The sequence below is a fragment of the Sprattus sprattus genome, assembly GCF_963457725.1.
Source record: "Sprattus sprattus genome assembly, chromosome: 18".
Classification (NCBI taxonomy): Eukaryota; Metazoa; Chordata; class Actinopteri; order Clupeiformes; family Clupeidae; genus Sprattus; species Sprattus sprattus.
The window spans coordinates 25,442,086-25,454,585 of NC_137916.1; the positions used below are offsets into that span (position 1 = coordinate 25,442,086).

At 48.0% G+C, this 12,500-nt stretch overlaps 1 protein-coding gene across 1 annotated transcript in view; it reads right to left on the bottom strand.

Annotated features, from left to right (window-relative positions):
• septin12 (septin 12) overlaps positions 1 to 12,500 on the bottom strand; it is a 77,067-nt gene that overhangs the window by 9,885 nt on the left and 54,682 nt on the right. The window contains exons 5-7 of the mRNA XM_080857177.1: positions 4,040 to 4,121; positions 3,026 to 3,163; positions 879 to 996 (exon numbers count right to left, since the gene is read on the bottom strand). Of these exons, the coding sequence (XP_080713303.1) occupies positions 879 to 996; positions 3,026 to 3,163; positions 4,040 to 4,121 (338 nt within the window). The remainder of the gene's footprint in view (positions 1 to 878; positions 997 to 3,025; positions 3,164 to 4,039; positions 4,122 to 12,500) is intronic.

Genomic DNA, 12,500 nt, shown 5'->3' on the forward strand with positions numbered 1-12,500 from the left:
CCTCAAGACCTGTATCCTCACCCAGTAGCATGCATGGTTTGTTTGAGGGGAAGGCCCTTTGGAGGGAGGCATATCTGCTTGACTACAGGACCAAACCGGCCTCCCTAATCACATTAATTGCTTTTAAAGGTAACACATATAATAACAGGTTTGTTGCACTCTAGGGATAGCGACTCAAGGGTCGTTCCTGAGTTCCAACACCTTTTCAAGATGCATCGAAATCGCTAACTACACCTTTAACGTCAGCTCTGTAACTGCCATGTGTAGAGATCATGGTTGCTGTGTATGTCACTACCCTGGATGGGACCAATGCAGAGGTGGAATTCAGAGTGTGTGTGTCTACACCTCCTCTGCCATAGAGTCACTTTCACTTCACTTCATGACAGTGCGGAGGAGACGGGCAGACGGGCGGGCAAAGAGGCAGCCGTGGACTCACCCGCTGCTTGAAGTCCTGCGTGTGTGTGTGTGTGTGTGTGTGTGTGTGTGTGTGTGTGTGTGTGTGTGTGTGTGTGAGCCGTGGACTCACCCGCTGCTTGAAGTCCTGCGTGTGTGTGTGTGTGTGTGTGTGTGTGTGTGTGTGTGTGTGAGAGCCGTGGACTCACCCGCTGCTTGAAGTCCTGCGTGTGTGTGTGTGTGTGTGTGTGTGTGTGTGAGCCGTGGACTCACCCGCTGCTTGAAGTCCTGCGTGTGTGTGTGTGTGTGTGTGTGTGAGCCGTGGACTCACCCGCTGCTTGAAGTCCTGCGTGTGTGTGTGTGTGTGTGTGTGTGTGTGTGTGTGTGTGTGTGTGTGTGTGAGCCGTGGACTCACCCGCTGCTTGAAGTCCTGCGTGTGTGTGTGTGTGTGTGTGTGTGTGTGTGTGTGTGAGCCGTGGACTCACCCGCTGCTTGAAGTCCTGCCGCTCCTCCATGGTGAGGGTGTCAGCCTTGGCGATGACTGGCACGATGCTCACGTTCTTCCCCAGCCTCTTCATGAACTCTACATCGATGGGACGTAACCTACCACAGGGACAAACAGCATGCTATTAATATATCATACGTAACCTACTGCAGGGATAAACATGCTATAAATATATCATACGTAACCTACCACAGCGACAAACATGCTATTAATATATTATACGTAACCTACCACAGCGACAAACATGCTATTAATATATCATACGTAACCTACCACAGCGACAAACATGCTATTAATATATCATTCATGAATTAATCATAACATCATGCCTTATCAATTATTTACCAATTCGGTTTAAATGAGGGGAGACATCCCATTTCATGAATGACATAAGAATTAATAATAATAAAAATGATTAATTAATGACTAATTAGGCTGTTATCTTTTGTTTGTGTTTAGATAATGTCTCTGCTACTCTACTGACACATAAACAGAAGGAGGAGGCTGTTAAAATGGCTATTACATCGCTTCATAATGTGTCAGCCTACAGAGTCTGCACTTAATTGCAGGGGCCTGTTCCAGTGCCCTGACACGCTGTAAGGGTGCACGGTATTACAGAGAGACAGCAGAGGGTGTTGTACTCTATGACGTCAGTACAGCCGTATATATGTGCCTGCCGGCTCAGAACAGCGCTGTAATGGTGACAGAGTGTGTGTGTGTGTGTGTGTGTGTGTGTGTGTGTGTGTGTGTGTGTAGGTGTGTGTGTGTGTGTGTGTGTATGTGTGTGTGTGTGTAGGTGTGTGTCTGTGCGTGTGCCGGGGATACGGGGTAGAGTGAGTTATACCAGGCTCGCAGTGCTTTCACACACTGTCAGCCTGATCTATTTCTCAGGAATATTTCTTTACTTTATAAATTCTCGTGGTATATAATTCTCAGGCTCTCTACGGAGGAAGTGTTCCACAAGCTGTGAAACCAGAGACCGTGCCGCTGTGCTGCTACCGGACCAAACCGGCCTCCACGATCACAGCCGATTGCTTTTAAAGGGAACTGTCTGGAAAACGCATATAAACACAGGTTTGTTGCACTCTAGGGATGGTGACAGGGAGCGCCTTTTAAGCAGGGCTGTGTGTTTGTTCGGCGGAGTCCGAGGAATCGATATGGAGGTGACCCCCCCCAGACCCCCTGCAGAGCGGACGGTCATGGGGGTGGGGGGTTGACGGCTATATGGGATGACCTTTGGCGCAACGTGACGCCACTGTGACAGAAGGCATTTGTTTTCGACAGCTAGGATTTCACTGCGGGGTCACGGGGGTCGACATCTCAATCAAGGGCCAGAGGTTTTACGGCTGAGCAACCTTCGGTCGCAAATCAGCCGCCGAAACGACTCTCTGAGCAGTAAAACGGATCAAGGGGGAAAGAAGCTGTGTTTTTGCACTAGAATCAGCGTCTTCAGGGTGGCTGGTCAGTTCATGGCCACAAAGAGTCGATTTTTTTTTGACAGACCACATTTGGTATTTTTCGCAAAGGCTCATATCTGGCTTGTCAGTAGAACCACTGGAAAGTAAACGAGAGCAACGCAGCACAAACATTCTCATGTTCCTGCGGTTTCTTAAACTAGCAGACTGTAACCCTCTGGTTGTATTCACATGCTGCTCAGAACGTCCTGTGTTTTAAGTATCTTAAGTTCGGTTTTATGCTCTTGCATTACAATGAATTACACTTTCAGGGACGTCTATAAATTGATTATACAGCTTGGCTAAGACTGCACAGCTAAAAGTCTTGACAGTCTGCTTTACCTCCCTAACTTTGAGTGACATTCATGAGAACCTCTGAAGTTGGAGACCCACTCTCCCCACTAATCTGATGGTACGTCAAGGCTGTATTGGAAAACTTGGATCATTGGTTCACGTCCTGAGATGTGCCAGCACAAAGGAGCTGTATGCCTTTTTTCACTGCAGAGGACATCGTTCTAAGAGGAAAACATTGTTTCAATGACAACATGAAAACCGTTAAAAAAATACACTTTATGGCCCAAGTCGAGGAGAGAGGTGTGTGTCTGCAGTGGCAAACAGAGGGTGCAAGAGAAGGAGTGCAATGGTGAGGGAAGCGACAGGAAGTGACACGCACCGGTGCCCAGTGGCAGGCAGGAAGTAGATGCAGCAGTGCACCCGGCTGTCGGGGATCCGCCTCTTCCTGTTGACGTGGAGCTCCTCCCGCAGGTACTTCTCGTACTGCTCGTTCACGTAACTCACGATGGGCTCCCAGCTGAGGAAGAGGAGAAGGAGGAGGAGGAGGAGGAGGAGGAGAAGGAGGAGAAGGAGGAGAAGAAGGAGAAGGGAAGAGGAGGAGGAGAAGAAGGAGAAGGGAAGATGAGGAGGAGGAGGAAGAGGAGGAGGAGGAGAAGAAGGAGGAGGTGAAGGAGAAGGAGGAGAAGGAGGAAAAGGAGGTGAAGGAGAAGAAGGAGAAAAACAGAAGAAGGGCAGAGAAAGATGAATTAATTTAACAAAGCTTCTGATGCAAAAGCCACCCTGTGCTGGTCAGCAGGCCCACTGTCTGTCAGGTTTATAGCTCATGATCTTTCCAGTCGTCTCGTTTGACTCTGTCAGGGCTGAATAATGCCAGAGGTTAATATCACTGCCTGTGAAAGGACTTGACCAGTACGCCTACATGCTCAGCAGAACAAAAGACACTGTGTGCTGTTTTGCCAAGGGGTCTGTGCAAGCCAACATTGTATTTTACAATAGGTGTTCTGACCATATGTGGAGGTTAGCTACAGCACCGGTTCAGTGCACTGTTCTATGAAATCCCTCAATAAAAACACAGTAAATGCCAAACGTTCTGTGGTGTCCTTGACTGAAAGATCTCTCTCTCTCTCTCTCTCACTCACTCTTTTTCTCTCTCTCACACACACACACACACACTGAAACACTCCCCCCTCTCTCTCTCTATCTGTCTCTCTCTATCCCCCCTTCTCTAGCTCTTAGCAGTTTTCACTGAAACACTCCCCCCCTCTCTCTCTATCTGTCTCTCTCTATCACCCTTCTCCCTCTCTTTCTTGCTCTATCTCTCTGTCTCTCTCTATCCCCCCTTCTCTCTCTCTATCTATCTGTCTCTGTCTCTCCCCCCTTCTCTAGCTCTTACCAGTTTTCATTGTTGATTTGGTCTCCAAAGCCCGGGGTATCAATCACCGTCAGCTTCATCTTCACTCCTTTTTCTTCAATGACTGCGGAGAGACACGGGACAGAGAGCACCGGGACAAATGAGACAAACAGTGAATAAACACACACACACACACACACACACACACACACACTGCACCGGGACAAATGAGACAAACAGGGCCTTTCTGACATTCATCTCACACCCAACTTTCCATTACATTAACATCCGCTGACAAAAAGTGGTTGAAAACACCAGTTGTGTGAACGAGTGTGTGTGTGTGTGTGTGTGTGTGTGTGTGTGTGTGTGTGTGTGTGTGTGTGTGTGAGAGAGAGTGTGTGAGTCTGTGTTTATGCGTGTGTGTGTGTGTGTGTGTGTGTGTGTGTGAAAGTGTGTGAGTCTGTGTTTATGCGTATGTGTGCATGTGTGTGTGTGTGTGTGTGTGTGTGTGTGTGAGTCTGTGTTTATGCGTATGTGTGCATGTGTGTGTGTGTGTGTGTGTGTGTGTGAAAGTGTGTGAGTCTGTGTTTATGCGTATGTGTGCATGTGTGTGTGTGTGTGTGTGTGTGTGTGTGTGATTCCTCCATAAAAGCTGCCGGAGCATGCCAAAGAGAAGAACTAATCAATTAGAGGATCAAAGGGACGACACACACACACACACACACACACACACACACACACGCTCACACACTCTCACTCACACACACACAGGCTTTATAGGAAGCACTCAGGGAGCAGCCCGAGGACTCAGTGTTCCCCATTCAGCCGCTCGCAAATCACAGCGTCCAGACAGGCGCAGAGACGTCTTCAAAGGCTGGAGATTACCCCTAAACATGCAGTAGCCCTCACCTGTGGCTCAGCACCACCACGCCTTTGCAGGCTCCATGGGAACACATACACACACACACACACACACACATACACACACACACACACACACGCACACACACCACGTACAATCATTTCAATATTCACTTGCACATACTTTTGTTAGACAGCTCAAGACCATGACACACATGTTCATACACAGGCGTGTGTGTGTGTGTGTGTGTGTGTGTGTGTGTGTGTGTGTGTGTGTGTGTGTGTGTGTGTGTGTGTGTGTGTGTGTGTGTGTGTGTGTGTGTATGCACAGATGCATACACACACACACATATACACAAACAGCTCAGTCGCGTGAGGAGCAATGGATGCCCTCAAACCTACACATGTATACACATGCTTAGATTCATGTCCACACACACACTCACACAGCTGTCCTTGCACACACACACACACATCCCATCATCTAAATCACATGGTAGGCTATGCAATGGAGCTGGACTGCCGCTGGGAGTTGCCTGCAGGTATCTGGCTGGAGGTTGTTACAGGGCTGATAAGCCTCTCCCATCTCTCCAGCGCTGTGTCTGCAGGGTGAACTAGTGTGTGTGTGTGTGTGTGTGTGTGTGTGTGTGTGTGTGTGTGTGTGTGTGTGTGTCTGCAGGGTCTGGCCTGCTGGTCCCCTGGCTCCGATCACTGCTTGACCGAATGACTGCAATCTCATCGGCCATTAGCTTATCGTCGTCCCCATCAGCATCTCAGTAAAGGCAGACAGGGAACTCTTGACGTGTCGAATGGAGAAATATTAAAACGTCACTCAGCGGCTAGGCTTAAAGATGTTTCCCAATATTGTGACCTGCTATTGCCTTCTTTACCGGATTCTTAACCGGATTAGCGTGCAATAATAATGAGCGTCCCTCAGAACTTCACCCGAAGGTACGGTATCCACGGCATCTTACTTTTGGCTCTGTGGAGGAACAACACAGTTTTAACGCAGAGATGCACGTGCATGAATGGGGCGGATTGTTCCGGATCCAAAGGACTGCTTCACAGGAAGGCGTCTGAAAGGAGGCATTTAGAAGAACTGAGTGGCTTTGGTGCTTAATGGAGAAATCCATGGGGATGGGAGAGGTTCTGTAAGATTCTTTACTCTCTCACTGTTGGGCTGTGTGTGTGTGTGTGTGTCTGTGTGTGTGTGTGTGTGTGTGTGTGTGTGTGTGTGTGTGTGTGTGTGTGTTTGTGTTTCTGTGTGTGTGTGTGTGTGTGTGTGTGTCTGTGTGTGCGTATGCGTATGCGTGTGCGTGTGCATGCATGTGCACATGTGTGTGTTTGTGTGTGTGTGTACGCACGTGTGTGTTTGTTGTGTGTGTGTGTGTGTGTGTGTGTGTGTGTGTAAGTCTCTATGTAAGCGCATGGCAGTATGAGTAATGTGTACTGTATGTACTTTTTCATAGTGCCTGCAGGCCTGTATGTGTGTGTGTGTGTGTGTTTTCTTTTTCTATGGTGCCTGCAGGGCTGTGCATGTGGTCACATGTATGTGGCAGGCATGTCTGTCAGTTATATGGAACTTTGTGAAGCTATGTGAAGGCGTGTACATGTGTGTTTTGGAGCTGCGTAATGTGGTTGCAGGTAACATACAGGGACTTAACAACACTCTCCCCCTCTCAGTGTGTGTGTGTGTGTGTGTGTGTGTGTGTGTGTGTGTGTGTGTGTGTGTGTGTGTGTGTGTCCATACTCTATGTGAGATATGACCTGTACCCTTAATATGTGAAGGAGCCTGTAGCCTAACCCTTACTATGTATTTATATAATTGCACAATGTGAAAAGTGTCCTCTGTCACAGAGCTGTCTCTATTAATATGTTGGTGCTGTGTTGGTGCTGTACTTAGCATTTGCCATTCTTTATAAAAAACAAGCCCATGTTGGTCTGCATCTGTGCCAATAGATAAATAACTGTGTGGCAAGTCTGTGGGTATCAGTGTTTATCTGTCCTTTTCGAGCTCTTAAGTGTATCTGCGGTGTTGAGACGCTTAGCGTGCCGCTGGCTCTCTCTCACGCCTGCTCTTTCACAGGCTCTGAGGAGGCGGCGTCTGGCTGGGACGGCTTTTGTTGCTGTGTGTCAGAGTCGGGCTCCTGAAGCCTAAGCTGCTCTCTGTCTGTGTGTGTGTGTGTGTGTGTGTGTGTGTGTGGGGGATAAGGGGCGCTGTCTGGACACCGTGTCCCAGAAAACGCTCTCCGCTGCCTGGCCAAGTTTCGGACACTAGCAGCCTAAGATGGCTGTGGGATAAGACTCACAGTTCCTCTCAGTGGCTAAAGCCTGGAGGGCAGTCAGCTTGACCAGAGGGAGATTTGTTTTGTGCTTCACAAGTGTGTGTGTGTGTGTGTTTGTGTGTGTGTGTGTGTGTGTGTGTGTGTGTGTGTGTGTGTGTGTGTGTGTGTGTGTGTGTGTGTGTGTGTGTGTGTGTGTGTGTGTGTGAGGGCAGAGTCAGCTTGACCAGAGGGAGATTTGTCTTTGTGCTTCCACTGAAAAGAGAAACATCCTCTGGGTGAATAGAGACGCACTGACGCACAGGCTAACCGTCAGCGGACTGATCCACTTGTGTTCTTACAGGGTGGCAGGTGAAAGAGACTGGCAATGTGGTTGGGCAGTGGACATTTGTAAGTGAGGGAGATTGTGAATTCCCCCGTTCAGCAAGTTAAAGAGAAAAGAAAGAGAGCGAGAGAGAGAGAGATAGAAAGAGAGAGAGAGAGCGAGAGAGAGAGAGATAGAAAGAGAAAGAGAGATGAGGGAGAGAGGGAGAAAGAGACAGAGAGAGAGAGAGAGAGAGAGGGAAAGAGAGAGAAAGAGAGATGAGGGAGAGAGAGAGAGAGTGAGAGAGAGAAAGAGAGAGAAAGAGAGATGAGGGAGAGTCCACATTCTGATTGGAGTCTGGGTCTCTGAGTGCCCAGTGCTTTACATCTGGTTTTACTTTCTCTCCCAGAAGCCACTGCTGTCAAGGACACGTCTGAAGACAGAGAGCGTAGGAAAGAGTGCAGGACCCTGGGTGGGAGAGTGAGTCTTACGCCCCCTGCTGATGCCAGGGAGCATTACAGTAACTACTGACCTCTGACATGCCATTGAAACGGATAGATATCAGGCAAATGTATGAAATGCACTGAATGAATGCATGACTGCATGAATGTGAAGGCCCGTGCGGGTGAACCCAGCTGAAAGAGAGGTTGGCACAGGCCTACACACACACACACACACACACACACACACACACACACACACACACACACACACACACACACATACACACACACACACACACACACACAGGTGCAGGTGATACCCAGCTGAAAGAGAGGTTGGCACAGGCCTACACACACACACACACACACACACACACACACACACACACACACACACACACACATACACACACACACACACACACACACACACAGGTGCAGGTGATACCCAGCTGAAAGAGAGGTTGGCACAGGCCTACACACACACACACACACACACACACACACACACACACACACACACACAGGTGCGGGTGAACCCAGCTGAAAGAGAGGTTGGCGCAGGCCTACACACACAGTTGCGGGTGAACACGGGTGAAAGAGAGGTTGGCACAGGCCTACACAGAGAGCTGATTCTGACGTCTGGGTCAGTCGTCACCCATATATATACGTGCCTGAATCAGTTGGGATCTGAAAGCGTGGTGCTTTGTTACGCTCTATGGGCGTTTATGACGCGCTGGAGAGCTAGAGGCAGTCAGGGGTGTCTCCTGAGCTGAGAGAACTACACACACACACATACAGTATACACACACACACACACACACACACACACACACACACACACACACACACACACACACACACACACACACACACACACACACACACACACACACGCACACACACACAGTCAGGAGTGTCTCCTGAGCTGAGAGAACTACACACAAACACACAGTCAGGGGTGTCTCTTGGGCTGAGAGAACTACACACAAACACACATACACAGACACACACACACACACACACACACAGTCAGGAGTGTCTCTTGGGCCGTGAGAACTAGACACACACACACACACACACACACACACACACACAGTCAAGAGTGTCTCTTGGGCTGAGAGAACTACACACACACACACACACACACACACACACACACACACACACACACACACACACACACACACACACACACACACACACACACACACACACACACACATTCAGACACACATTCAGGTGTGTCTCTCAGGAAAGCTGGGACCTGAGCCAGAGCTATCTCCACATCTCCAACACAAATGCCTCAACTCAACTGTATAAACATAGACACACAGACACACACACACACACACACACACACACACACACATGCTCACACTCACACAGCACTTACAGGTGTGAACACACCTTTACACATGTGTACCCTCTGCAAATACACAGACCCAGATATACACTTACACTTAAACACACACACACACACACACACACACACACACACACACACACACACACACACACACACACACACACACACACACACACACACACATACACACACACACAGGAACAATGCCCCATGGTGCTTGAGGTTCACAGCTGAAAAGCTTTCTGAGATTTCCTGAATTGTGAAAGAGACAACATCATCTCTCCCTCTCTGTATCTTTCCCCAAAGGAAGACTTAGGCGAAATCATGCCAACAGTAAATTGACAAACCTGAGAAGCACTCAGACGAAATAACACGAAAACCGTATCTTGGTAACACCAGGGAATTGGTTCACTTTCAGCAAGCACAGAGACAGACACCACCTGGCTCCTGAGCAATGCTCCGTTCACTCGTTTGCTTATTTGAAACTACTCGTTTCAGATAGAACCCAAGAGAAAGGGCACAATTTCAAGTGAACTCCTCATCACTTATACCGTGTCTCTTGATCGCTTACACACTATAACTAGGACTATTGACTGAACATCCCAAACCATGACGCCATCTTCCAAAAGACAGACCCATTTCCCAAAACTGTAAACTCCCCTGTGTTGACAAATGATTCAGATTTGTTGAACTTCTGCCTGCACCACGTGCTCATTCAGTAAGCACTGACATTCAATATCATTAACTCAAGTCATCACAGCTCAAACCCAGCTCACACACAATTCCCCAGGAGGAAACACTAAGGCCCAATCCCATTTCTCATCTCTACCCCTACCCTTACCCCTACCCCTTCGCCTTCGCTTTTTCAAACGGAGCGGTAGCGGAAGGGGTTGAAACGCTAGCCCTTCGAATTGGGATAGCACTTCAACAATTACGTACGTCATCAGTACGAAGCGTCAGCTGTTACGTTACCGGAGAGCGACAGCTGTCACTCACCAGATATAAACAAACATGGCGCCTGCAGCTGTTATTTACACAATGCAACATTTCATCAAACAAGTTTTAAAATCATGAATTACAAAGAAAATACTTTCATTTGTGTGATGCTTTCCCTGCTGTTTCCGACATTTTTAAATGGACTCGCGCGATGTTTGTTCTTTAATGATCACGGGTTCGCAATGCATTGAGGGAAATCAGTCTACCCCTCCGTTTGAAGTGTGCCCTCGGAAAATCTTCGTTTGGAGCGGTAGAAAGCGCTTCCCCTTCCCCTACCCCTCTGTCTTAACGTGAATTGGGACAGCCCTATCCCTCCACATGAAAGCGCAAAACGGAGGGGAAGGGGAAAGACGAAGGGGTAGCGGGAGAAATGGGATTCAGCCTAAGAATCAAAATTGGTCACACACTCATCCGAACCTCAGGATATAGGAAATAGTTGTACTGTATTTTATGTTATTTTATGTTCTTTACGCATCAGTTGCATATTGTTACAGAACATTAACCTTTTCACAAAAGTTTTGTTTATTTTACTACAGTGCATTGAAGATTTGTTTTTCTAAATGAATACATGTGTTGTGTGTCTATATTGTGGTTCCGTAAATAGGTTTTTCTGGTGAAAAACCTTGAGTGCCATCACTCATTGCAGCAACAGGTTTTTATGGTTCTGTTTTCAATTGATCTCACCAGTGTGTAATGGGTATTTGGCAGTGTATGTGTATTTGATGTCTGCATGATTTATTGGAGATGTAAGATTGCAGGGTTTTGAGTGGAGAGTTTGGTTTTGACACGGAAGTTTAAAGTTTGTGAAGATGAGTGTGCAGTTCTGCATTTGTATTTAGAGTTTCGGGAAATGGAGCAATCAATCAAACAAACAAACAAACAAACAAACAAACAATGGAGCCATGTGTCTGGGCAATCACGAAGAACTGAAATAGGCCAGCTTCGTGTCTAACATCCAAACTCATCTTTGGTCCGTCCAGCGACAAGCGGGTTGCCGGCGACAACACGTCGGAGAGGAGAGTTTTATCACTCTCGCCCTCCCCGCACCCTCCCTAACCCCCCCGCCCCCGTCTTGATGCGCTGCGAGAGAAACAGTGTCTGCATCCCTAATCTGAGTCCGTTTCAGCAGCAGCAGGAGCAGGAGTAGCAGCACGTCTCTACATCAATCATCACAGCGCTAGCTGAAGCAGCATCGTACGGGTAGTCTTGGTCTTGCCAAGTCCAACACCCACTATCATACCAACAACCCCCTCAATAAATCTGCCAAAAACACATTCCTAGGGTTGCTATTACTAAAGTACACTGAGATACTAAATGTATCCTGACTGACTAAATGTATACTTACATACTGACTATTAAAACATAAGAGGCTGATAATGCAGCAAAAATATATTTATTTATACACATGTTAGAATGGCTTCAGGCAGTACAGAGAAAGGGGAACAGGTCGGCCATGTCTACATTCATAGGTCTACAAGGGAAATAAGAGCAGTATGTACTTTAGAAAAATGTACATAAGAAAAGCGGTCTTCTGAAATGAGCAAGAGAAGGCAGGAAGGAAGTTGAAAAACAGGAAGAGAGCGGGGCCAGAAAGAGATGTGAACCCGAAAACCGAGATCCATCTGACTGGTCAGGTGACATCACGCCGGAAAACGATCATCTCCAATGTTCCGAAGAAGGAACCTGAGCCAAGACTTTATATTCTCTGTGTGTCTGTCAGTGTGTGTGTGTGTGTGTGTGTGTGTGTGTGTGTGTGTGTGTGTGTGTGTCTGTCAGTGTGTGTGTGTGTCTGTGTATGTGTGTGTGTGTATGTGTCTGTCAGTGTGTGTGTGTGTGATTGTCGGTGTGTGTGTGTGTGTGGGTGGTGGGGAGTTTCAAATGAGAAAGGCAGAAAAAGAGGGAGAGAGTGAGCAGGAAGAGGTGGCTATGCCCTCGCGTGCCCTTGGCAGGTTTGGCAGTCAGGGAGGGCCATGTAATTGGATACCTGAACATCAGAATCCAGCCCATCAGCTCAGGGGTCACGTCCCATCATGCATTTCTGCTGCCAGGAGGTTGGTGTGCAGCGTGGCCATTAGCCAGCACACTCGCCCTGCCTAATGACCACACCGGAGTGGGGTGCAGGCATGTCTGCAGGCGTTGTGTGTGTGTGTGTGTTTGTGTGCCTGTGTGTGTGTTTGTGTGTTTGTATGTGTGTGTGTATGATTTTGTGAGTCCATTTGGTGTGTATGAGGGTATGTGCATGTGTCTA